At 32.9% G+C, this 26,504-nt stretch overlaps 3 protein-coding genes and 2 long non-coding RNA genes across 13 annotated transcripts; 3 read left to right on the forward strand and 2 right to left on the reverse strand.

The window, feature by feature from the left end:
• The first annotated feature begins 3,420 nt into the window (after window positions 1-3,420).
• Window positions 3,421-9,232, forward strand: LOC122717878. Of its 6 annotated transcripts, XR_006347265.1 has the most exons (9): window positions 3,422-4,140; window positions 4,261-4,376; window positions 5,160-5,465; window positions 5,815-5,941; window positions 6,946-7,162; window positions 8,239-8,492; window positions 8,566-8,678; window positions 8,784-8,976; window positions 9,098-9,232. It is a non-coding gene; the product is annotated as an uncharacterized LOC122717878 (long non-coding RNA). The 6 variants fall into 6 exon arrangements; XR_006347260.1 differs by lacking the exon at window positions 9,098-9,232 and having other exon boundaries at window positions 3,421-4,140; window positions 8,784-8,923; XR_006347262.1 differs by lacking the exon at window positions 9,098-9,232 and having other exon boundaries at window positions 3,421-4,017; window positions 8,784-8,923.
• Window positions 6,971-10,127, reverse strand: LOC122717879. 3 transcript variants are annotated; one of them, XR_006347268.1, is made up of 4 exons: window positions 9,989-10,127; window positions 9,840-9,931; window positions 7,825-9,610; window positions 6,971-7,108 (listed from the first exon to the last, which is right to left on the reverse strand). It is a non-coding gene; the product is annotated as an uncharacterized LOC122717879 (long non-coding RNA). The 3 variants fall into 3 exon arrangements; XR_006347267.1 differs by having other exon boundaries at window positions 7,825-9,931; XR_006347266.1 differs by lacking the exons at window positions 9,840-9,931; window positions 9,989-10,127 and adding an exon at window positions 9,686-9,783.
• Window positions 10,128-11,642: 1,515 nt separating this feature from the next.
• On the forward strand, window positions 11,643-19,643 carry LOC122717860 (putative uncharacterized protein DDB_G0282133). The gene is made up of 8 exons (XM_043942313.1): window positions 11,643-11,849; window positions 12,002-12,198; window positions 12,295-12,486; window positions 12,570-12,827; window positions 12,900-12,947; window positions 13,042-19,163; window positions 19,279-19,398; window positions 19,466-19,643. Exons 1-8 carry the CDS (start codon window positions 11,830-11,832, stop codon window positions 19,553-19,555), a joined length of 7,047 nt encoding a protein of 2,348 aa, XP_043798248.1. The 5' UTR covers window positions 11,643-11,829; the 3' UTR covers window positions 19,556-19,643.
• A 75-nt stretch (window positions 19,644-19,718) lies between these two features.
• On the reverse strand, window positions 19,719-22,726 carry LOC122717861 (nucleoporin NUP42-like). Of its 2 annotated transcripts, XM_043942316.1 has the most exons (7): window positions 22,616-22,726; window positions 22,038-22,235; window positions 21,933-21,981; window positions 21,694-21,865; window positions 21,526-21,612; window positions 21,218-21,449; window positions 19,719-21,118 (listed from the first exon to the last, which is right to left on the reverse strand). In XM_043942316.1, the coding sequence occupies exons 2-7, from the start codon at window positions 22,111-22,113 to the stop codon at window positions 19,968-19,970; spliced, it is 1,767 nt and encodes a 588-aa protein (XP_043798251.1). In that variant the 5' UTR covers window positions 22,114-22,235; window positions 22,616-22,726; the 3' UTR covers window positions 19,719-19,967. The 2 variants fall into 2 exon arrangements, with proteins under 2 accessions (XP_043798251.1, XP_043798249.1); XM_043942314.1 differs by having other exon boundaries at window positions 19,719-21,449.
• LOC122717862 (actin-related protein 2/3 complex subunit 4) lies at window positions 22,414-24,405 on the forward strand. The gene is made up of 4 exons (XM_043942317.1): window positions 22,414-22,931; window positions 23,239-23,565; window positions 23,653-23,823; window positions 23,893-24,405. Exons 1-4 carry the CDS (start codon window positions 22,929-22,931, stop codon window positions 23,896-23,898), a joined length of 507 nt encoding a protein of 168 aa, XP_043798252.1. The 5' UTR covers window positions 22,414-22,928; the 3' UTR covers window positions 23,899-24,405.
• Window positions 24,406-26,504: the final 2,099 nt, after the last annotated feature.

Genomic DNA, 26,504 nt, shown 5'->3' on the forward strand with positions numbered 1-26,504 from the left:
GCTAGCCGCGTGCCGCAGGAGCCGTTTCAAAGCGTTGCGCAATATCCTCTTCACTTCGTTTGCTCTTCTCGCCTCGTAATATTTTCCTCGTGGATCAAAAATCCATCTTCGTTTCTCCAGTCTAATTGCTTTAATCTTCTTTTACATTATATTCCTATAATCTTTTCACTTTTTTTCATTCGCGTGAATGATAATTTTCGTAATTTGAATATGATGATTTTCAATTTTTTTTTCATAGATATAATTTTATTGTGGTAAATTAAAAAAAAAAAAAATGATTAAAGTTGCATTTTTATATTTTTAATATAGACAACATAGAAATTCAATTCACCATAAACCGTATATTGTTAAGTTTGACGATCTACAACTTGGCTCACTGTAATATTGTACGCTAGTAGGCACGTCCTACCGGTTGTCTAACTTTAAACTTTTCCAAGTCGAAAATAAACCGACGCGGCTTTTGCCTGGCGTAGAATCGCGTTCGCGAGCAACACGACTCTTCCTCGTCTCTTGGTGGGCGTAAATTTGTTGAAGGAATTCGCATAAAATTACGCTATCTTCTTTCCCCGTCGAACCGAGAGCTTCCTCTTCACTGTTCAGCTATGGATCCTTGACAGATCGGTTCGACTAATGAGCCATGTGTCATATTTCTGCACATTGATAAATGTTACGTTAAATAAAGAATTAGTCATTGAAAATATGACGAGAATCGAGCTGTAAGCGTGTAGATTTTATAGGATTCTCGTAGAACCTAAATTCCCCTAGGATCTAGGGACATTATATTAAAATTTCACACTCTTCCCTTCATATTTCAATTCTACTCGACCATTGCTAAGGTTCTAAAATCGGAATAGTCTTTGGGAACGCCCATTCGTCGAGGAAATAAATTCACAGGTCTCCAGAAGATCGAGGAGAATGATGAAGTTGGCATTGTCCAACGTAGCTATTTTTGCCCATTCCCCATGCAGAATTACCGTGAGAAGGACTATTCTCCATAACTATCGACCGAAAGAAAATATTGACGCCATGCTTGCCTCGTATGCATTATTCAAAGTTGAAATTCGCATTTAAACGTCCTCGGTTCAAAATTCACAGCCACTTTTATAACGTGCTCTTCGTTTCGAAATAACCAATCTATTCATCGTTTTTTTTTTTCAAAAATGTCTCTTTCTTTAAATTTATCAATTTGCAAGTATTCTCTAATCTAATAAATATATTATTTCATGAAGAAAAAAATTTTGAAAGAAAAATATTAATACAAAGAATAAAAAAATAGAAAATTATTTTAAAAAAATGAAGAAAAATTTCGAGAAAGATTATAGAAATAGAGATGAGTATTCCATTTTTTTCTTCCTCTTAATGCGTTGTAAGAAACATCCTTAGTCCATAATTAACTTAGAATTTCGTTCCATTAAATACCGTTTTTCACATGAAAAGAGACCTAGCGCGCCGCATAACGATGACCAACCGAGATAAAAGGTTAATCGAGAGCCTCGTTATCGGTGGATCTCGCTCTCATGTGTATGCACGTTTATGCATATATACTTGAAACGGCCATGTGCAACTACCAATACGTAAAAAGGACATGTATGTGTATATGAAGGCACGAGGTCGAGGGCCAACCTACATATTCATCGAGACACTTGCTTCCGCCCGTCCGGCAAATACGTTTCTTACTTTTAAATTATATTTAATGGCGGCGCGACGACGTGTTTTTTCGTTTTCCTTCGGCATTCGATTAGCTACGAACCGAAACGACGAGGTGACGATAGAGGTGATTTCCTTCGGACCTTCGATTAACCGTGATTTCCTGTCAAACGTGTTCAATGTTTCATCGGGGAATGTAGACGTTCGTTACTCGATAACCTTTGATATCTTCGGTGGGGAGAATTATCGGATTAAACTTGCGTCTATTTCGATCGAGTTCACGTGTTGGATTGTTCATTTCGATCGTTCTAGATTCTTGGTTTGGGTTTAGGTTAGGACGATAGTGGAGTTATGACAATCGATATCGATAAATATCGATAATATCGATAATAAATCGAATTGCGTCTATTTCGATCGAGTTCATGTGTTGGATCGTTCATTCGATCGTTCTAGATTCTTGGTTTAGATTTAGGTTAGGACGACAGTGGTAATGGAATTAAAATTGACAATCGATACTGTTATCGTTAAATATTGACAATATTATTGAGATATCATCAATGAAAAATAGATAATAAAAATAATTGAAATTACAAATTTCATTTATTTAAAGTTGTTATAAAATGTTATTAACGATATTTCATTAAATATTTGATTAAAAAAATAAAACAATAACATAAAATAAAATAGAAATGACTGAAATAGATTACAATATAGTTTTTTAGTAATATATTTATGTATCTTAATAATATAATATTATCGATATATATAAAAACAATATATTAATAAGTTATCGACAACATATTAATAATCGATAGTCACGACTCTAAGTTAAATATAATATAATAGTTCGTTCAATTGCGATAAAAAAATTTGTTTAGATTTAACATAATTTATGCATAAAATAATATTGTATGGATTTAATAATATTTAGATTTAGTTATCTGTAATTAGATTATACGTTCATTGGATCGTTTTAGATTCTTGTTTTAAGTTTAAGTGAAGATGATTGCGATAGTGAAATAATATATATTTATGTATAATATTGTTCACTCATATTCAATAGAAGTTTATTTAAATTCGGCATTTAGAATAATATTATAAAATAGATTTTGAAATGTTTAGATTTATTTATTGAAGTTAGGTTACGTCAGAGCTATTGTTGCATATCGTCGAGTTGAAATTAAGTAAATCAGTAAGTTATGATTGTTGAAATATAAATCTAGGATCATTGCAACTCAGATCGTTTAGGATAACTGCAATTTAGATCGAGTATAATTTACATCCATTGCTACCTGGATTCTTTTAATAGTGGTCATTCTAGACGTGATTGCAGTCTAGATTCAGGATAGTGAAGGGTCATTATAACCTGGGTTTAACAATAAGATGACTCGAGATCGTTACAATGTAGACTTAGAATAATTTACAGTCGTTGTTAGAACCAAGCCAGTCAAAGGTGATCATAATTTAGTCCTAACTATAAAATATGACTTGGACCAGTTACAACGTAGATCCGGAATAATTTAAAAGTCATGGCAATCTAGATCTTGGACAACTTAACGCGACTTATATTTACTATAATTTAGAATTATCAAATTATAGATCCATGATAATTTCGAATCATCACCTAGATCGAGGATATTCTATATACTAACCTTTGAGTTTTTCTTATACTTTGGATTTCAATTAACATGTCTATTCTCTAATGAAACATAACCCAATGAAAATGGTGGTTGAATTGATTCTTCTACCACATTACTTATTAAAATCATATCAATCTGTAACTACGTCAGCGAGCAGATTCCGTGGACGAGCAATCATCGCTCTGGCATAGCAACCGGCCCCGCATTCAAGGATTCGATGTCGCGAGGCGGTCGTATATGTGAATCAGGTTTATAAATATATCCGTCGGAACGAACGAAGACGCCGTTGGATCTTGAAACCGATTCGTAGAGAGGTTATCGATCCACCGCGATGGGGGTGTTACGGTTCGCCGCGAAACACCGCGTAAACACTCTATCTTCCTTCTCCGCAACCGGGTATTAACGGCCTGATAAAACGTGGAAAGCTTTACCAATCGTCACTCATAGTGGGGGCAAAAGACGAAAGAATCAATCGAAACTTGATTCCAGTATTTTCTATTTCGAATATTTCATTTTTTTGTACTTTTGTTTAATAATTAAAATATTAATTCTTAATTTATCTACACGATATTATTTTTATTGTGAAATTTGTATGTGTAAACTTGTATTTTATTGTTAAGTGCATACGAACGACTTTTCTTGTTTTTAATAGGAGAAACAAGAGGAAACATATGATTGTGCGTTGAAAAGTTATGCTCATGCGCACTGAATCTGAGTTTGTATATTTATGGTTGGTATTTACCATATAAGTTTCATGATGTGAAAAAGTAAATATTTTTTTGTGTCATGGAAACGAGGATTATAGTGGTAGAATATAATAGAAATTGTCTATATACTATGGAAATTTATTTAGGTTTGATATAATTTAAATATAAAATAATATTATAGAATAAATTTAATTATCTTTAGATAATTAGGTTAGTTTTAAGATATTGTTCCTTAAGTAATATTTAATATTTTTATTCAATTTCAGATAATAATTTCATTTTGTCAAGTAATTTTCAAGAAATTCTAAAAAATCGTCTTTCAATCAATGAAATCAGATCGAATAAGTAATTGGAAGAAATCATATCATTATCCACAATTCAGGTTATCATTATATCAAACTTAAATATTTGATATATTCATTCTTGAATTTCTTGATTTATTTCCTTTTCATTCTCGATGATTCAATCTTTGAGAATATTTGAAAAAATCATGTTATGCTTATATTTCTCAAATGACTAAAATAGATCGATTCATATAGAAATTCAAGTATGTTGTAATTGTAACTAATTGTGGCACGTACTCGTTAGTAGACTATAGATTTACATAAAACTTTTTACGAGAGAAACGAGTCTGGTAAATGATGTATGGTCTTGTGTTAATCGATACTCGCGAAGCAATAGTGCAACAGGTTTTAGAAGATTGTTGTTGATTTATGTACTAACTTGCGTACGTTCGATTTGCGACGATGTGTCGGGTGACATCGTGCAAGAAATTAATTTGCATTTTCCTTTGCATTTAGATCTCTCTTATTTTAATCAGATACAGATTGTATTACAGGAAATTTGAATTCAGTACAAAAATCTAACACATCCCAAGTTCATTAATATATTTGAAATCATAGTAAATTAAAGATTACAGATAAATTTATTAGAATCTAATAATTCATTCAAAATTCAAGATTATGATAACTTATCGTTAATATAATAGAATTATCACAAAATATTAAATTCATTATAATTTTCAGAAATCTACTCTAATTCAATCAAACGATTTAAAGTTAAAATTTGAAAGAAACAAAGTCTCGATTCTCATGAAATTATTTATTGATTTTTTTCACAATTCTTTATTCTAAAATGATTCGAAATCCTTGAAAATGATTCGCAGTGAAAAATCGAGTTGAGTTCTGAAAGAAGCTGTAGCAGGCCGTAGTCACATTCGTGAGGCTACCTACACGAGCAGGCCCCGAGGGACCGACCGGTCTGGCCATATTAGTCCACAGAGTACACGAGGAGGCTGACGTCACCGAAGGGTCGCGTTCTCCTGCTGCGACATAATGTCCTAGACGTTTCACATCTACGGCTACCCTATCGCCAACTAAATACCGTTTTCCAAAGATCTACGTGATTTTACCGACCGATTGAAAACTGGTCACGTAGCAAGTAGTTTCCTTAAGTGGCAACCAACGAAAAGGTGACTCAATGAAAGACCTTGTTCAATAAGGGTATCGACCTTATTTTAATTGGAAGAATAGGTTAATGTTGAATTCCTTTTGTCTAAATAGAAACTAGAAATAGTCGATTTCTTTTGTTTCACTATTATAGAGATTATATTATAGAAATCTTCATATGATAGATTTGGTTGTGAAATGAAAATTTCTTACTAACCTTAATGCCAATAATAATAAATTAATTGGAATGTTACTTTAAAACTCATTAAATTTTGAACAATTTTTTTATTTTTCCATTTTTGTGAAATTTAGATAAATAATTTCATATATAAAATTAAATAAGTTTGATCAGTGGATTATTTTTTAATTTAGATATCATACTCTGAAGATTAATAGAATGAATGTTGAACGTTCGAAATTTTAATCGAACCAATGGAGGACATACACGAGGAAAATCAGTTGAGAAATCGAACGGTACTTTGAAGGAACGAGTCGCCAGGTAGAATTTCTCGTTGACTTCCGGCTGCAACAAAGTTACAAAGACGTGACTGGCCGATCAAATCGTCATCGTTGTCTAGTCTATTTATGGAAATCGTTCTACGTGTCATTCTCTAATGAGCATTTTGTTAACATTGTTCGTTGTGAAAGTTCTAACTAAGAAATTTGTACGTGATTTAGGCGTAAATCTTATTTGATAAATCAATTTTATGAGCTCTGAATGAATCATCAAAAAATGGATAATAATTTAAAATGCATTTTTAATTGCTTGAAAATGACTATGGCCGTTTCGTTTTTCGTTTTTGTGTAAATTTAGCTATCTTTTTCCTTGGTTTCAATTTTCCTTTTTAGTTTTTGGAAAATTAATTATTTTATACATGAGATTCTTCAACATTAAATATCATCAAATAATTGATTTTCGTCTCGATATTTTAACCCATTGATGATAATTAAATGCGTAAAAATTGGATAAAAGCAACATTATTGAAAATATGAATTAATTAACATATTTTTGCAAAAAATATATTAGAATAAATAAATAATTCGAGGAAGCTTATTGCATAAATCCTTAAAAAAAAAATGTAATTCGTACAAAAAAAAATAGTTTATCATATTACTATAAACATCTTTGATTTTTATAAACTTTATGAAATCAATATAAATTACATTGAAGAAGAAACAAGATGAAAGAAATATAAAAAAATTGCTACTTGCAATTTCTTTTAATAATATAGTTAAAATTAAAATACAGAAACGATATAAAATAACTGTGAAATAGAAAACAATTTATAAATAAAATGTTACAGGATATATTAGCTATGATAAATCTATCATCAAAATAAGAAGTAAACAATTTTAGCATTTTTTCTTTCATTTCTATTAATATATTAATTATATATTACAGGTTGATAATTATAGCATTAATCTTGAACAAAGAGAACAATAGTTTGCCTCTTAGAGGAGCAGCATTCACCATAGAAATACCGATCAACCTTATTTGTGCAGGCTGGCAAGGCTTTACCAACGTTCTACCGGTGCACGTGCAGGTTTACACGTATGAAATGTCAGAACAACGGGTGGATTGATTGTTTAAACAAGCATTTAAGCGTCTCGAAGGTGTCGCAAAGCCTCGACTATTTCCTCGAAGGTTGACCAAGGACGCAAGGATCTGAATAGAAAAGAGAGAAGAAAGCCTATACATATACAGATGTTAGTCGCAAAAGTAAGTGTACTATATAATACAATTTACTATATATTTACTTACTGTACATTTACTTTATATTTTTTACTATATAATAAAATTTTCAATCTATTAGAATGGAAGAATGGAAAGTGATTCGAAATTAATTCGTGATAAATATTTATTATTTTAATTTTGCAATAATAGTTCTAATGTTTGAAAATAAAATAATTATTTACAAAAAGATATCATCTTTTAATATGCTATCAACATCATTATTCTGAATTGTATTGTGAAGATTTTGGTTATTGGTTAATAAGTTATTAACAAAAATTTTTCTTTAAAATAATGTTAAGTTTTAATCAGTTTAAGTTTTATTAACAATGAATTATTTATTAAATGAACTTTTATTTGATTTTGATTTGAGATTGGAATTAATCTAATAGACATAATTAAACAAAAATTTATTTAATTAATTTTTAATTTCATGATTTATATTGCATTTGGATTAAATTAGACAACGATTTAACTTAATCTAATCTAAATTATTTTTGTTAATAACTTTTTAATAAACAACGACCGCCAAATAAAACTTTACAGTACTATTCACTGATGATTATTTTCATTATTAAAAAATCAAATCAAAATCCTGAAAATGATACCTTTATAAATATATCAAAAATATTTTTTATCAACGTACTTACACAATTTTTGTGAACAATTTTTTTCGAGAAGAATCTTTTAACTTAAGAAAATCAGATAAATGTTTGAAAATTGAAAAAGCAGCCGTTCGAGCATAATTTCCATTTGATGTGCATCTTATATTATGCTGCAAAAAACAATTATGGTCTCATTATATCTGGATGTTCGCATTTGAAATTTCCATTTCCTTTGTCCTCGCGTTTTCCTATTTACATTTTTCTATTAACGCTTGGTGGCCTAGCAACATGTTTGCTTCGTTTCCTTCTTCGTGGAAAGAAAAGGCAGAGAGGGATGGGGAGGGAGGAAGATGGGAAGAAAGATGGGAAGAGGGGACGATATGATTAATATTAATGGTGAGACGGTGAGCGTCAATCGAATTATGTATACGTAGTTATACGGAGGCTTGTTTACTCTAGGCCGTGTCTAACGAATCGATTCGTTAAGTCTTCTTGGATGGTTGCTCGTGGAAGGCGCTTTAACGTACATAACAGTTCTAGCGTTACTTCTCGGGTATACTAATCGTCTGAAAGGGTTCTGGCCTTATGAACGAGCAAAGTCAGATATTGGAACTGTAAAGGAATTTAAATATTATTCAACGTGGAATTTTATCAAATTAAAGCTAAAATTAAAATTTAAACTAAATTGAAATCTTTGAAATTCTTCTCCATTGGTAAGATTGATCAAATTCTTCTATAATTGTTCATCCTGTAAACCGAAGCTTATCGATGATATTAATTTTTCAGATTCGTTCATAACTCATATTGAAAAAAAGGAGCAACGAAAATAATGAAGGCATTCTTCGGTCAAGCTATCGGTCGGGCAAGTCGGTGCAAGAGCTCGAGGCTTCTAGAACAAAGTACATGAATAGAAATAATAATATTCAAGAAAGATTTTTGATTAATACCTTGATTAAATTTTTATTTTTCGAAACGTGGAAATTATTGATTGCAAATCTTTGAAGATGGAAATTTTCCGCCATTTTCCGCATTTTGGGGGTTGGACCAAAGGGATGCTGCGCAGATGTGATACTTTCATCTATACAGAGGGTAGAGCAATGCTCTGATTGGATCAGTATCCCCTGTTTCAGAGGGTTGTTACTTCCCTCTCCTTCAATCTAAATACTGGATATGGTGTATCCTCCATTTTATAAAATTGTGAATATCTGTACCAATATTCTTTGATATTCTATTAAAAATTCTTAACACATCAATTTCTCTAAAAAATAAATCAGTAGATAATTCAATAGACAATATTTAACTATAATTCCATTAACAGAAAGTAATATCAAAAAATTTCAAGAAGAAGTGTCATCTAAACAACCTCTGAGTAGAATCATCAATTGATAGAATTGAAAATCCTCTTCAAGCAAGGCTTGGAATTGATCTTTGGAGCCTGGACAGAGACGCAAAGATTCAGGGACGACGACTGCGCAGGATTTCTCTCTCGATGCGGCGTGTGTCGCGGCGGTGGCTGGCCAACCCCTGAGGGCAGCGGCAAAGGGTGGCAGAGGGTGCGGTCTTTCCTCGTAATCAATACCAGTGTCGGCTGGCCTCGCTCCTCGCCGTTCTCTCTCGCCGCCCACGCGAAATCCTGCAGACACCGGCTGCCACGCCACGAATTTTTCTTCTTGTCGTCACCGAGAGCCGCCGCCCCCTCTTATCGGCTTTTGTCGTCGCGTCGTTGTCGTGACGGCGTCTGTCCACCCTTTTCCCTCTTCTCGCCAAATAATATAGATCATTGTCGAGGAGTCGAACGATGAGTAGATTGTGTGCAAATACAATGGAACATCTGTAACTCGAACCTCAATTAAAGAAGAATCTTATTTAAAAGACGAAGAATTTAGAACTTAAATTATTTCGATACCTGTTTTGAAGAAACATGTGTATTTTTTATGTACATGTTTAAAATTCTCTATTATTGTATGCAATCATTCAAAGAAACGATATATCATTCGCAGTATATATATATGTCTACACTATGTATACATTACAGTTTGAAGAAGATTCAACGCACTTACATAGTCTATAAATACGCAAGACACAAAGCCAGAGTTGCAGAAATAAGAGAAACGCGAGCGAAGCGGGTGTTGGTTCTCCTCGAGGGCGCTTCCTGAAAGGCGAGCCGTTAATTGTATAAATGATTCTCACGGGAGGATCGTAATTATACCGCTCGCGCATTCCTTAGCCACAGCTCCAAAGGCAGCGAGCGTAAACGTAGATGCGTGAGAGTGCGTACACGCGAAACTCGGCCGTGTGTTGCTTAAATCATTAATTAGTGCCGCACGCGCTACGCTCCACCGTTGAAAACTAGAATTTCGCACGGAACCCCGCTTCGAAATGTTACCACAATGATTAAGCTTTGAATAATTGTCTGATTCTTTTGCTGTCGGTTGTATTCCGTTTAGAGTTGCAACATTATCTTTTTTTTTTCTCTTTATGTGACGTATAAACTTACAAACCTAATATAAATCATGTTATATTTTCACATGTACGTAGTATATATTCTAACCTCAATTAAATGGAATGAAAAGTCTTTTTAATACGTTTGAATTTTGAACACTGAAGCAGTCAAGTTTTGTGTTGAAAAACATAATGATTTTATATTTCTAAAAATAAAATTAAAAATTGGTAATCGTAATATTGTTTCGTTAAATAAATGTGAGAATATTCATGACGAAGATAACGCCGAATGGCGGCCGAATTTCTAACGAGTCATGCCGTGTCAAAAGGATCCGGCGTAAACACGTTCGCAATCATCAATGCTGCTCTCTCTATGAATTTTTTTCTTTTCTATTTCTCGTGCTAAATGCGTATTCTATTTGTTCCTTATGAGTAGGAGTTAATTTTATTGTAAACAGCCTGACAATGAAATATGCGGCGATGCGGCGTTGCCAAATAAACGACATACATATAAAAACGCACGAAAATTTTGCGAATGATTCGAATGAAAGAAGAAAAATTATATCGATATATTGAAACATATTTTTACAGTCTTAAAGGTTTTTCAAACTTTTGAAATATTTGCATCGCCATATTGAACATGGAAATGTCCATGAGCGCTATAATAAAAGAATTGCACTTTACCAACAGCGCAAAAATTATTTCTTGCGTAAATATTTGCTCCATCTTATAAATCATTAAAACTCTCTTTATTTTTACTCCTTTTGTTAGGGCTGCTTTTTATTCTGTGTAATATTCACACTTCTCATCGGCGATTTGCATTTGGTGACGCTTTCAAGGTGTTCTCTCTCGTGTTGACATTCGAATGCATTTCGCATCGTGGCTACGTGCGATTCTCTGCAATGTATCTCCGCGATTATTCCGATGTTGCATTGTAATGAACAAATCACACTTCACTGAGATTGCACAATCTGTTGGCGCCTACCGTCAACGAAATATCAATTTAATGAGAATGCATCTCTATATCTCAGGCTACTGACCGGCCAAATTGCCTAATAAAAAATTCTTATTCGTTAGTTTAAAACTGCTAAAAATAACTTAATAATATATTTTTTTTGTCTTATTTATTGAAAATTATATTTTGAATATTGAAAGAATATTAAGGAAAAATTAAGTTTTAACTCTGAGTATATAAAAAAATATTTATAATAATTATTTTATGTATATTTTTTTTATTTTTTAAAAATTTCATTTATGTAATTGTATCAACTATAATATTCATTCTAAACATATGAAGAAAATGAAGATTTAATATATCATGCGTCGATAAGATAGTTTCATAATTTTCTTCCTTATCACTTCAGTAACGAAAATAAGGATTACACAAAGAAAAATCGATAGATGGCGGGCAGGTTTAAATGACTGCCATGGTTTTCGGAAACTGTCGGTAGTTTTTATTTCGCGTATTCCGCGACTAAGGCAATTGGAGGGTCGAAATGTCAGAAATTCGATGGGAATCAACGAATGTGTGTAATGTCAGTTATAAGTGACGTATTAGCGCTTCCCGCGGCGCGTTCTTCACGCGAAACGATGCCAAGAGGATAAATTATGCCTCGAAAAGAGAACACGTAAGTGTCCATTAGCCAGCTTCTAACCTCGACCAGTTTATTAGCAAGATTTTCCTTCTCTTCGCGTCTTTTTCTCTGGAACAAGAATGAACAAACGTGTTTTCATTAAAAAAAAATTAACGGTCCGCTCGTTAACGTGGACATATTCTCAGCAAAGCGAAAACATGGGAGCGAGACAGAAGAAAACGTATGAACGCTTACTTCAAAACTCTGGCAGACCTTCTGCCGCCGCATCAGGAGGGTCGCAAACGCAACAAGGTCGACATCCTGATTCACGCATCGAAGTACATCAAAGACCTCCATAGCCGTACAGAGGAATTGTTTTCTGCTCATGCATCAGAAGCACATAGTAAGCAAATAACTTTGACAATAACCATAATTTCAAAATTTAAGTTTTTTTTCTTTATTTCTTTTAAAATATTTTTGAAAATATTTTTGATTACAGAGGAAGAATTGGCTCGTCTCAAAAAACTTGTAACTCAGCTTTTCTCTCGTACACAATTATTGTCTACTCTTTTACGAGAAGCTGGTATATCTGTTCCAGCAGAACCAGCTCTTGAAAAGATATCCCCTTTAAAATGGTCGAATAAAATTAATGTAGAAGATGCAGAAAAATATTTCAATAAAATAGAAGAAAGTAAAAATATTAAATAAGTATATATAACAAATGAAAAATAATTTTATTGAATTTAAATGTTTATAAAGAATGTTTGATTTTAGTAAAAAATTCTGAAAGCAAGAGGGAAAAGTCTGTAGAACTGAAAGTGCCTTCTAAGAGAAAATCAGTTACTTCTTCTCATTCATCTAACAAAAAAATTGAAAATAGCGATATTTCTAAGGATGTGAATAATTCCATAGAGAATCAAGAAAATCAAGCAAATTGTGTAAATAACAATGATGATATCTCAGATGCTTATCCTGTATCAGATATATTAGATACAGGATCTAAAGCAGCTGCAGAATGCCAAACAAACACAGGTATTTATTTCTTTTTATTTTAATGCAATTTGTTTTAGATATGAAAATATCTTGTATGATTTTCTTAATTAGGTTCTGATGCAACAGTTAGTTCTTCAATAAATGGGAAGACTAATAATGGTAAATATAATATTAACTATTAATTATATGTAATTAATAGATGTAAGTTAGAATTTTTTATTCCATTACTTTAAATCATAAAATATTGTTCTAGCATTAGAAAAAGTAGAATCTCAAAAAAAGATAAAAAGAAAAACAAAGAGGAAACAGGAGAAAAAATCAGTGACACCATGTATAAATAATTCCGTAACTAGTCTGACCCCAAATACCCTTATATTATCTGGTGGTAAGTTAATGCCTTTGGTAACTCCAATGACGTCGAATATAATTGTAAATACTCAGCAACAAGCAGCGAATCCCATAATACTCGGTAATGGTCAACAGAATCAAATGATTGTGATGCAATCTTTAACAAATCGTGTGCAGAATCCAGTTGTTTCCATTTGTAATCAAGCTGTGATTAATACAGTTCAAAAGGTTACACTCAATACGGTCCCTAGTATTCGTGCGAATATGGTAGTTGATTCGCAAAATTGGGCATCTAATGTAAAGAATATAATCAATGCAACAAAGATCGGCGGTCACAAAGGCATTCTGCCTAAGGGTAAGGAAGTTACAAAGACAACGATGACATATAAAGTTCCTATTCCGGCAGTTCACAAGGAAAAAGCAGAAAAATCTAAAGAAAATAGTTCTAAGAAGGATACAGAAATTAAATCGAAGATCAATAAGAATCATACAAAAAATTCTAAAAACCAACAATCTACAGATACTATTGAAGACAAAAATGACAAAGAAAAAAATGTTAAAACCGTTGAAGACACAAATTTTGCACAAAAAGTTGTACTTAAACGACCCGCAAATACAGAAACAGGATCTATAGATGAACCTGTTGATAAAAAACGAAAAAAAAATGAAAATAATGAACAAAATCCAGTGATTCTGAATTCAGTACCTGTATCAAAATCAGATTTTACTGTAACCTGTAAATCTATTGAAAGCTTAAAGCATGTAATAGAAAAGATAGGAGAGGACACAAACGAAGAACAGGATAAAATGCATTCTTTGATTCAATCAGAAGAAAATAGAGAAACGAATGTACAATGTTCTGTTTTATTAAATACGACTAGTACTAATCAGGAGGATGTTTCTAATTCTTCAAAACCAATAGATGTCATGACATCGAATAATATTCAATGTGAAATAAAAGAAAGTCAAAACACGTCAGATACAACATCATCTGTTAGTTTCCCAGAAGAACAAGTAAAATCTTCTAATGAAAATATTTCAGATTCTTCTGATACTAATTTCAACATTCCTATTGATAATACACTAGAAAAATCAAGTAGTTGCATAGATCATTCTAATTCTAATTCTAAATCATCTTTAGCGGAAGGAGGAGAAATTGAAAATTCTGTAGAATCTAAAAAAATGAAAGAAGTTTGTAATCTTGATACAGAATTCGACAATCTTTTACAGAATTCAGTGACATCAAAAGAGCCAGAGATTGTTGAAGGGACAAGTAACTTAGAAAGTAATAAGATTATTCTAAATTTAGATACAAATACAACAACAACTTTAAAACCAGAAACAAATACTGTAATTCAAAATTCAGACATCACAACGTCATCGTCATTACTTCCAGTTAACATAATAGAAGACGAATCTAAATTAGCAAAGGCATCAAAGGAGGAAGTATCAAAAACATCACTCTCATATAATACAGAAAATTCTTTTGTACCAATTAGCAGCAGAGCTGATGGTCTTCATTCTGATCTTTCAAATGATATATTTGCATCTCTTCAAGTTCCTTCTAGTTCACATAATCCAGAATCTATATCTCCTACAGCAGCATTCCTAATGGCTTTTCCATTAGTATCTTCACTAAATGGTAAAACAGAAGTTTTGGAGGAAGAAATGAAAGAAGATTTTAAATATCATAGTCAAACTCCACCCATGCTTTTACAGATTGGAGCAATGGAACCTAATAGTTTCAAGTTCAAGACAACATCTCCACCTCATTCTATCGCTGAAAAACGTTTAAAAATAACGTGTGAGGAAAAAAAAGTGGTAAATACTTCTGTAAACGAAACAGTAACCTCAAATATGATGGTCTCTGCAGAATGTACTACAGGCACGAAAGTATTGCCCAAAATTATAAACGACGAACATCTCAAAGAACCTTATAAGATTGTTCAAGGTGTGTTGGGCCCATCTTTGGAAAAATCTGCATCTTCTAGCTCTTATTCGCATACAACTTTATATTCCATTTCAAGTGCTTCAGGTACTACTTCAATCACTAGTACTTCAGAAACAGGAGAAAATTGTCAGAGTCAACTTCCAACAAATCTAAGAAATGCAATTACAAATACTACCAACGAAAATATTGCTGTTTCTCAAATTACAGATACAGTTTCAATTTCAAATAAGACAGATTCAAATTGTTCTATACAGACTTCAACTTGTGACACTAATGTTCGATATAGTACTTCACAGGACTTTTTATCGAGTTACTCAACAATCGTCGAGAATAATATCACCAATCTGCAACAAAATCCAAATGTTTGTACTAGTTCAGCAATTCAAGAAACGAATTCATCTGGATTAAGTCAAAATATCGTTCCTGATGTAACCCAAGCATCTTTGGTTTCTCATTTGACTAATACCAATACAACTACAAATACTACATCATTACCATTACAGAATATGCAAATAGATTATACTCAGATGAAAGACAAAGAATCTCATAATTCTCGTCTGACTTACGGGATTCATAGCAAGGATTCTCTAATGGAATCTAACATTGCTCCTAATAATCGTCTGAATTATACTGGCCATATGGATAGAGTTCTTCCCACTTCTTCTCAAAGTATTCAGCAGGAGTATCCAATGCAATCTAAAGACGCAAATCTACCAATTCTCTCTTCTCAAGCCATGCAAACTGTCTATGAGTCACAACCTAAAGATAGTCATATTTTAACTACTCAACAGAATGCTCATCAAAGTTTTGCTATTAATGAGAAAGACCATATTATTCAAAATACTCATAATGATTATAATGTGGATCAAAATAAAAATCTGCCTCGAAAGGATTCATATTCAACAACCAGTAATAACACAAGTACATCCAACAGGAATCAGAATTATCCTTCAAAAGATTTAATATCAAATTCTGAAAATCATTATCAACGTAGTTATTCAAAGATAAATAAAGAGTCTGATTCTTCAAATAGCAATGTTGTGGATCAAGATTCAAAGTTAAATAATATTTTGAGATCAAAAACTCAAGAATCACAAGATCATAGACGTGATAATAATTATAATTCTGCAAAGAAAATGGATGTTGATCCATTCGTTCAAACGTTTTCCTATAATGTAAAAGAATCCATGACTAACCAAGAACAAAATGTTTTAAATCAAAATACTGATAACATTTATCAAAATAAAAGAGAAGAAACACAAAATTATCCTACTTATTCTAACAAAGACACAAAGAAAATCAATACTAGTTCTTCCAATAATATGAATAATAAATCTCTCGTTCAGAATACTCCTGCTACGCGTTATTCACAACAATCAACATCTTTCGTGGCTACATCCAATTATGAACAAAGTACGGTTACAGAAAACCATGCGAAGTCGACGACTACTGTTGCTCATAATTCTTCAAATTTCAGTATTTTGTCTTGGACGACTTTTTCCCCTGTTGGTGGAAATAATAATAATTTAGTACAATTTGAACAGGGATCGAGCCAGACAGATAATACTGAAGCAAAAACAATATGTGAAAACTATAATTATGTTCCCCTTCATAAAGAAAATACAAATTTTTCCAATGTATTGACCAATGATGTTTATTCGGTGAATTCCACTATGGCTAATATAGACAAATCAAGAATGAAATCGGGAATAGAAGCACAGAAACAATCTTTCGTGGATCCTTCTATCAAAACTAGAAATATTCAAACTAATATTCCTCCATCTGGTAAACAAACTCGTATGCAAAATCAGTCTTCTTCCAATAATGACTACAACAAGTATAGTACAGAAAATAAAAACAAATCTAAATATGGAATGGAATCTGAGTATATTCAAAATGAATATTCAAATGTAGAACAGCAGCAATCACAACAACATGCACAAAAAAATCATCAATCTATGACAACAAAACAGGACAAAGCAATTTATCCAATGTCTAATTATGATTCGCAAGTAAATTTTGATTTACCTGAAGTTAGTTCTCAAATGAAATATCCTGTTGAAACTTATACAAGCTCAAATTTTAAGTATTCAGACAAATCTCAACAACAAAATCAAAATAAGTACCAACCTCTAATCCAAGGACAAATTCCTTCTCTTCAACATGATAATGTTACTTATAACAATGATGGAAAACATAGTCAACAACAGAATACAAAATCAAAAGGAAATCAGCAACAGCATGCAATTAGAGCACCTGTAAATTGGATGATGACTCCAGAGATAAAGCATAATGCCAATATTACCGACATTATTTTACCACCTATTGGAAAGGAATTGGATTTCTGCCAAAATAATCTATTTACTCAAACGCCATCTTACAATCAGGGGACACCGAATCAATTTTATAACAATTATGATGTTGCAGCTCATGGTTTTCCCAATTTACCGGTTCTACAAAGTGAACCAAAAAGGACTTCAGAAGTATTCTATTCTGAGGAACAACCATTTCCTTGGTCTCCTACAAAATCAAGTGTGCATGTTGAGCAGGCTCAACCAGTCAAGACTATAGATCAGCATATTGTTCCTTCAAGTCTTCCAACTTTGGTCGGTGATCTTGATTTAGGTACTAATATATCTGAGAAACAGAACTTTTTATTTGGTCAAGTAACTTCGAGAATTTCATCTGATCAAAATAAAGATTCTATCAAAGATAAAGATGGAAATGTTACAGGACGTGATTATCATACTGTATTGAATAATCAAGCTGTTCAACATCCAGTAGCAGGATCTTCTTTTCTTTCTGTGAGTCAATTGGTAGAACATGAAAAAGCTGAGAAATCACATCAACAGCATCATCAACAGCATCATCACCATCATCATCATCATCATCATCATCATACTCATCAGCAGCAACAGCAACAACAACAACAGCAACAACAACAGGCTAGAAAACATCAGAGAAAAAGTAATACAAGTCCTAGAGGTAATAGTAAAAGACAGATGGATATTCGAAAACAAACATCTGGTAATGATCAAATGCATCAAAGACACGAGGAACAAAAATCGTCTGGACACACTTTCTCTGAACAAGGATATCAGCAACAACAACAGCAGCAGCAGCAGCAGCAACAACAACAACAACAACAACAACAACAACAAAAATATCAACAAAATAATGTTCATTGGAGAAGCAGGAATTGTAAGAGCAATTACACTGCTGAGGCATTGATAGGAACTAATAATAGTGTGCATGATACAAATCAAGATAAACATGCTTCGATCAAGTTTTCTACGAATTATTCGCAGAATAAATTCCAAACAAGTCTACCTACTGCAGATACAGTCATGCCTCTTAATTATTTTTCAAATACAGACGACGGCAGTGGTTATGGACAAATGGTGAATCAGAATTTTAATTCATATACATATTCTTCTAACACTAATATTTACCCTACTTCAAATTTTATAACCAGCATTTCAAATACACCTACTAGTTATATGATGCCATTACACGATAATACTGATTATATGGAAGCAAATGCTTTCCTTCTATCAAATGTGACAATTGCCTCGACAGTTACCACTTCATCAACTTCTACCGTGACCACCTCGACTTCAAATGTGAATACGAACACGAAGAATCATCAACACTATGGAAAGCATCAGAATTGCGATAAAAGGTCATACCCTACGAACGCAAAGAAAGGAAAAAGAAAAGGTCTTGATGGAACTATGCAGAATTTAGAGTTTCCTCTCTCTGGTATCAATTCACCCCTAGAAGATTATCATCATTCTACTACATTCTTACCACCACCACCACCGCCACATGCTAGCCCTCTTTATCAGAATCACTCACAGGCAAATGTATATACTAAAGCAGTAAATGGTTTACCGCCTCCCCCGTCGGTATCTGGTCCTCAGGCTGGTGTACCTACGGCTGGTTTTCCAATGAATCCAAACATGCCAAGGGGAGGAATTGTGGCAAGCAATCATATGACTATGAGCCATCATCCTTCTGGTACAAGTCTTACTAACTTCAATTTGAGTACCATTTTTCCAGAAATGAATGACAAAGTATGTGATATTGATAACTCTAATTTAAATTTCTTATGTTTTATTGAAATATTAAGTGGAATTAACATTTTATTAATCATTGTAGCACATTGAATAATTTTAGTTCATTTGCTAGATTACTGGATACAAACCACCAAATGGTATACCACCTGGTTTATCGCAGCCTCCTAATCAATCTGCAGCTTATACACAAAGAACCAACTATCCAACAAATCCTCTCTGCCATCTGCCACAGGTTTTTTTTTTAATAACTGAAATCTTTACTTTAACTGTGAATTGAGATTAAATAGGAATGTTTTCAGGTATCAGAAGGAAGTCAATTTGGTAATAGTGTTCCTCCTCCTCCTCCCCCTCCACCTCCTCCTGGAGTGATACATTACAAGAATGTATGATAATGTAAGTATAAATGAAGAACCAATCGATAGTTGTAAATATGTAAATAATCATGTAATTAATTAAATTAAAAAAAATTGATATATATTTGTGATATGTTTGATTTTATATTGCACAAGGTGATTGATAAAGATTATTAAGAATGTTAAGTTATCAAATGAATTATAAGGATGCAAATTCTACACTTTATTACATATTTCATTACAATTTAGAAATGTCGTTTAGTTTTTCGCATTCATTTGCTAAACGAGCATTTCGTTGAATCTTATAAAAATTGGAACATTGTTGGCAAATATATATTATTTATTACTACAATCCTTTGCAATCTTTTTATCTTAATTGTACATGAATACAGGAAACAAATATCACAGCATATATTCATCCTAATCCTAAATCAACCTCTTTGTTGTATTACCTAATGTCTTTTGTAGGTGGTTTCAATGGAATTTTTCCAAAATTAAATTTCTCTGCCAAGAACATACTCTTTTCCTCAGCTGTTAACTGATTATCTAATGAATAAACGCTGTCGTCAATAACAATTGCTGTCAATGTTGCAGTGAAAGACGGTTTTCCAAATGGTTCATTTGTAGATGCCGTCACGTTATTAGAAGTTTGATTTTGCGCGAAGGTACCAAATGGCGAAGTAATTTGTTGCGATGTAAACGTATTCGTGGTTGTAGTTGTACTCGTAACATTTGTGGAACCAAATGGTGAATTGTTCATATCACCAAATGTAGATGATGTGAATGGAGTAGTAGTACTAGATGTTCCGAAAGTAACTCCGGTATTTAGAGTACCAAATGTTGTACTAGAAGATGTAGCTGCTATAGGAAAAGTTTCACCGGTAGTTCCCGTAGTTATTCCGAATGTAGGTTTTGAGAAAGCTGCCGTATTATTTGTTTCAAATTGTGAGGTCGAGGTAGCAAAGGGACTAGTAGTCGTTGAAGGCGTTATGCCAAATGGTGATGCACTAGAAGTGGAAATGGCGGGTGTAGTACCCTGAGCATTTCCGAACATGTTCACAGAAGGTGTAGAAGTGGTAATGCCAAAAGCATTTGTAGGTTGTGCGGTACTAAAAGCGGGTGTTGTAGTATTTGATCCACCAAATATACCGCCAGAACTCCCAAATGTCGGTTTCTCGCCGAATATAGAACCAGAATTATTTCCAAAGGTTGCCGAACCGCCAAAAACTGGTGCTCCTCCAAAAGCAGGTGTTTCAGATTGTGAGAATATTCCCGAACTAAAAGTTCTTGAGGATGGAGTAACTCCAAACATGGAGTTGGTAGTCTGTAAATTTGAGGAACCGCCAAACGGATTAGCAGTAGAGGTTTTAGCTCCAGTGAATATAGAAGCATTAGATTGAGAGGAAGTGCTATTGAATAGAGAGGAAGAAGAAGTTGCTCCACTATTGAATACCGATGTGGATGCCTGAGATGTTTGCCTGGCGAAAACATTGTTCACTTGATTGGATGTTCCAAATATGCTGGGCTGCCCAAAAACGGGCTGGGAAGCTCCGCCACCGAAAATTGAACCAGATGAGCCAAAAGTCTGCGTGTTTTGTCCTATATTAAATGTAGAAGTGTTTGTAATTCCAAATATAGAATTAGTGTTGGTACCACCACCAAACACTCCTAAATTACTGCTAAAAGTTGGGGTACTACCAAATACAGGATTTGAAGTCGTGGTTGTTTTCCCAAAGATTGATGTATTGGTGGAAGTGAAACCTCCACTAAATGGATTGTTTTGATTTCCAAATGTTTTGTTTCCAAATACAGAAGAGGATGGAGTACTGCTTGGATGTCCAAGTTGAGGGGTTGCAAAAGCAAAACTGGAGGATTTTCCAGATGTATTATCATTCCTGGTATTTTTATGACCTGTTCCTAAAATTTCTTTCTAAAAAAAGAAAAAAAAAAAAGAATACTTTGAATTATAACAAAGACTTATCAATTACTTATATAATTTTACATACAAGTTTAGTTAATGTTTCACGGGTAGGATTTTTAAAAGCTTCCCTTTTTGCTTTCATATCTCTACATAATTGTTGAAAATGTAATTTCTGAAAGAAACATAAATATGCACATGTTAAAAGAACTCATAATAATATCTTAATAGAAAAAGATGTATATGTGATACTAACTGCTTGCTCTACCATTCCAGAGCTTTGGGCTTTATACATTTCCCATCGTACTTCTTCTGGTGACAAGTCTTCCATGCCAGGAATGCATGGTTTTTCTTTAATCGGTGCAAAACATGATAATAACCATTGTCCTCCTTTTTCCGCGATAAGTATTTCTTTCGCGACCAATACCCTTGTTTTTAAAATAAAAATTAATCGAATATCCCATATTTATTATCAAACAAATTTATTTTACTTACGCCAAATATTCGTCATCATTGTAAGAATCAGCTTTGGTATTATTTCCTACTATAGAACAAACATTTTAATGTCAGAAAAATATAAATAATGCTTTTATTTCTTACCAAAATTTATGTGATCGAATTGACAATACTGTCCAAATCGACAATTCCCTTGCAGATAGTATTTACAAACAACCATCGTGCATATGATTCAATGTGTTTAATCTTATTATGAAAATTTCGTCACACTGCATTTGGTGATCATACAATATCGAGATGTTGATTTCTATGAGCTGCACCAGAGAGCGTAATAAATTCAATCTGGGAATTTAATTTCTTTATTTAACGAAAAACATAATTTTTTTGTTATATAAAGTTATCAGTCATTAACAGATCTTTTAATAAAAACATCAATTTTTAAAATCTTAGTTTTATTAATAAATAATGTTTCTATTTTTGAAATCTAGTGATTTAAATAAGATTGTCACGTGATTGGATCAGTCACAGTTATTTACTGCTTTGTGTTAATATTCTAAGTGAAAAAAACGTTGTAATTAAAAAATAGAATATAAAAAAATTTTCTAATTCTCTAATCGTATTAAAAGAACAATTGAATTGTTTGATTATTAGTAAAAATATTTAAATGTTTGTGTTGAACAGAATTTCACAATAGTCATCATTTATCACATTTAATTACGCACGTTGCAGGAATGCAGACGTATGTGTAAAAACATCGCGATGATTCTTTTACAAGATGCGTTCTAAATTCGGTCAAACTCGTTGATAGATTCTTTGCTCGATTCAATTAGAATTCGTGTGTTGAAAAGAGACACAAATAACTGGGTCGTCTTCCTTATCAGTGAACTTCGGAACACGCCCCACGCCGTTGAAATTGAACCGGCTGAACCCAACCCCTTTTCAGCCCAACCAACAGAACGTAATGTTTTCACGTGTTTCGTTTTTAAATTGATTGATTTCGATCAAAATACAAGTTATTCATAGCTTCTAAGAAAGATGGTAAGTACTATTTTTTGATATATGAGAAATAGGTTATACTAACTTATGTGTCTCGAAATGATAAAATCCTTCATCAGTCAAATAGAAAATCCACGTAACAAATTTTTATTTAATATTCAATGTATTTTTTTTTCCATTATAGATATATACTACTGATTAATTAATTAAAATAATAACTTTATAGTGAACAAAATAACGAAAAACGAAACGAAAAACGAAAAACCTAAATTTCGACTATGTGTTAATAATAACATTCGAATTTCTTAATAATATTTTAAATTATTTATTTTTGGTGTTTTTGTTACAGTCGGGAACGCTGAAACCTTATTTAGCAGCAGTGAGAAGAACACTTACTGCTGCTATGTGTTTGGAGAATTTCTCCTCTCAAATAGTTGAGAAACACAATAAACCAGAAGTTGAAGTACGAGCTAGTAAGGAACTTCTTTTGACACCAATATTAATAAGCAGAAATGATAAAGAAAAAGTATTGATTGAATCCAGTATAAATAGTATGAGAATAAGCATTGCTGTGAAGCAGGCTGATGACCTAGAAAAACTTCTATGTCATAATTTCACAAGATTCATGACGATGAGAGCAGAACACTTTATTATTCTCAGGAGAAAGCCAATAGAGGTAAATATTTTATCATATTATTAAATTAAAATAAGAAAAGAAAAAAGAAGAGAAATAATTAACATTTATAATATTTATTTATCACAGGGTTATGATATTAGTTTTTTAATTACAAACATCCATGTAGAACAAATGTACAAACACAAGATTGTAGATTTTGTGATTTATTTCATGGAAGAAATCGATAGAGAGATCAGTGAGATGAAATTATCCATGAATGCAAGAGCTCGTATTTGTGCAGAAGAATTTTTAAAAAGGGTTAGTACGCCTATGATATAAATGTGAGAAGATATAATACGATCGCTAAAATATTTTTTTCTATTTCAGTTTTAACTTTATGGACACAATGTGTTAGCAACATAGCAATAATCACAAATGCCAGGTCACTAAAAATAACAGTGTCCATGAATCAAGCTGGTTAATATGCAACCAGATGAAATTTTAACAGATTAATCTATTAAACTGACTCTAAACGCTCCTTAATCCAAACACGCCAATTCCCATTGTTGTCCAGTCATGAAAAAAAATTCATTCGAATACATTTTTCGATTAATCGCTGTCGTTCAGCTGTGTGTGTAACGAATAACAAGTCTGATGTACATGTAAGTACCATAACGGTATTAAATTCAGCACGCGCAGCCCCTCGTATGATAATCGCGAATATATTCGCAATCGTGCGTTTCTTTTCCCTAAAAAGAGGAAATTGAAACTGGTGGTATAGGAGTAAAGCGTGCAATTCCTTTTGCATTTATAAAGTTCTATTTATCTTACGAATCACTGTAACCATATTGATTTAATACTAATGTAAATACAAATAAACGAGAAGAACCATTGCCAGGACATGAATTAGGCCCTGTACCTTAAGCATCCTGAAGGTTAAGTCCTCCTATCATTTAATATTGGTCCTTCAACTTCAGGTACTTTTAAGTGCAATTATATATTATTTCAGTCATTTTTAATCATAATTTTTTAATTCTAAATAAATTTTTATCACACTTTTAAGTTTCAATGTCAACCCATACAAATTTTTGAGTTTTAACAATATTATATTTATAATTATGTTAACCAATAAATTTCTTTTTTTTTTTTTTTTTCTACTTAATTTAGACACAAATGATGTATTTTAATATGTATCACATATTAAATATTTTAATTGAAAAAAATTAACCAAGTTTCTAAGAATTGTTTATTGAATCGAGCAAAATAGTTTTCTTTTTTAAAAATATTTCACCATTCTTTGAAAAACGCCTTGAAGTTCGCAACACCGCGGACAAGGAACGCGGGCCCCTTCGAACCGTGGAATCCATCACGTTCATGGCTACTCCTCTTTCTACGGGGAAGGGTGGCCCAATGGTGACCATTCGCTCAACGATACCATTCACCAGTAGCAGTTCGCGAGTTTTCCAGCCAGCAGGCATCGCTGGCCTTTTCTACGGTTCTTTCTTCTTCCTTCGTCATAAAAAAGTGACGACGTTTCTCAAGAATTAACGTTTAACAATTTGCATCGAACGAGTGATATTCAACGAGATTGAAAACGAAGAACAACCAATATAGATACCGAACATCTTCCGAAAATATTTGGAAAATGTAGAAAGATCAATGATCTGGAGAGATAAAAAGTTCTCAAAGAGATAAATATATTAGAAGAGAAAAAAAGATGGAGGATCTCCCAGCCAGCCAAAGCTTATAACGATCTTTTCAAAAAACCGGCGAACGAGGGATTCCAGTCTCCGAATTTTCCGGGGGTGTAAACTTTTAAGCCGTGTCGTCTCGCGGTTAGTTACGAACTTTTCCCCTGCGTTGGGTAGTTTTAAAGGGGGCACGTAATCTCGTTTCCCGTTGGTCGTGATTTCGAGATTATTCCTAGCTATATTGTCTAGGAGCGGCGGGGGTGGAAGATTGTTGACAAACTTCCGCTTTACGTGGGGTGTCGTTTCCGCCTGTATGATGCAACTGAAGTTCTAGTCGACGTTGATCCTCTCGAACATCCCTCGTTTTCCACTGTGGAGAAAGGGGAGGAAGTATAAGTAGAAGAGACCTTCGAGCGCTAATTCCTAACGAGCGCCCAAAAATATACAGTGTAAAAAGAGAGAGAAAGAGAGAGAGGATTGGCTGAGGAGAAGCAGCGGCTGTAGATAGCTGGCGAAGAAGAGGGTCGAGGTAGAATAACAGGTAGAAACGAAAACAAGCCGGATAAATAGAGGCTTACGAATTACGGGTCTTCCTAGTTTTGTCTACTGTTCCCTTTCTAGATCCTACGTATTGCTTTTTCTCTTTCTTTCAATCCTATTTATTTCTTCGTTTCGATCAATGATATAAAAGAGTTTAATCAATTAAGAGAGCATTATCGATAAAATAAACGTATAAAATAAAGTAGTTTTTTGTAGATTGATTTTTTTAAGAATATTTTAGTATTCGTTTCTTTCGTGGTCCTTTCGAAATACCGTTACAAAGATTCAGTGATCAGACTTGATAGACTCGTTCTACTTAACGTCGTTCTCCTATCTAAATGTTTTTAAGCAGTTTGGAAACTCTGTTTTAATCCGACTTCTGAACTAAGATTATTCCAATTAAAATTATTCCACGCGAGTTTCCTTGCTAAATCTTTAATCCATTCTATCTCGAATATAATTTACACTTGTTCAACCATAAGTCACTTAACTAGATAAACCTATTCCAATTTATCCACCACTTTCTTTGCACAGACGTGCAAAGCCAATCAATTGGCTTTAATTCTACTATAGATCTACTATACACTTGCTTACTCCACTTAAACTATCCCCACTACTTTCTCCCCCAAATATTTCATCATCACTGTCCAACCAGTTAATCTCGTTCCACTTGCAATCCCTCTACCAGCTTCCCCAAACATAGTCCCCAAACATAGTTGAAAAAGTAACAGTTAAAATTTCGAATAAGATTACTTCAACTTAATAACT

The sequence above is a fragment of the Apis laboriosa genome, unplaced genomic scaffold (genome assembly GCF_014066325.1).
Source record: "Apis laboriosa isolate Shangri-la unplaced genomic scaffold, ASM1406632v1 scaffold5_cov152, whole genome shotgun sequence".
NCBI classification, from domain to species: domain Eukaryota; kingdom Metazoa; phylum Arthropoda; class Insecta; order Hymenoptera; family Apidae; genus Apis; species Apis laboriosa.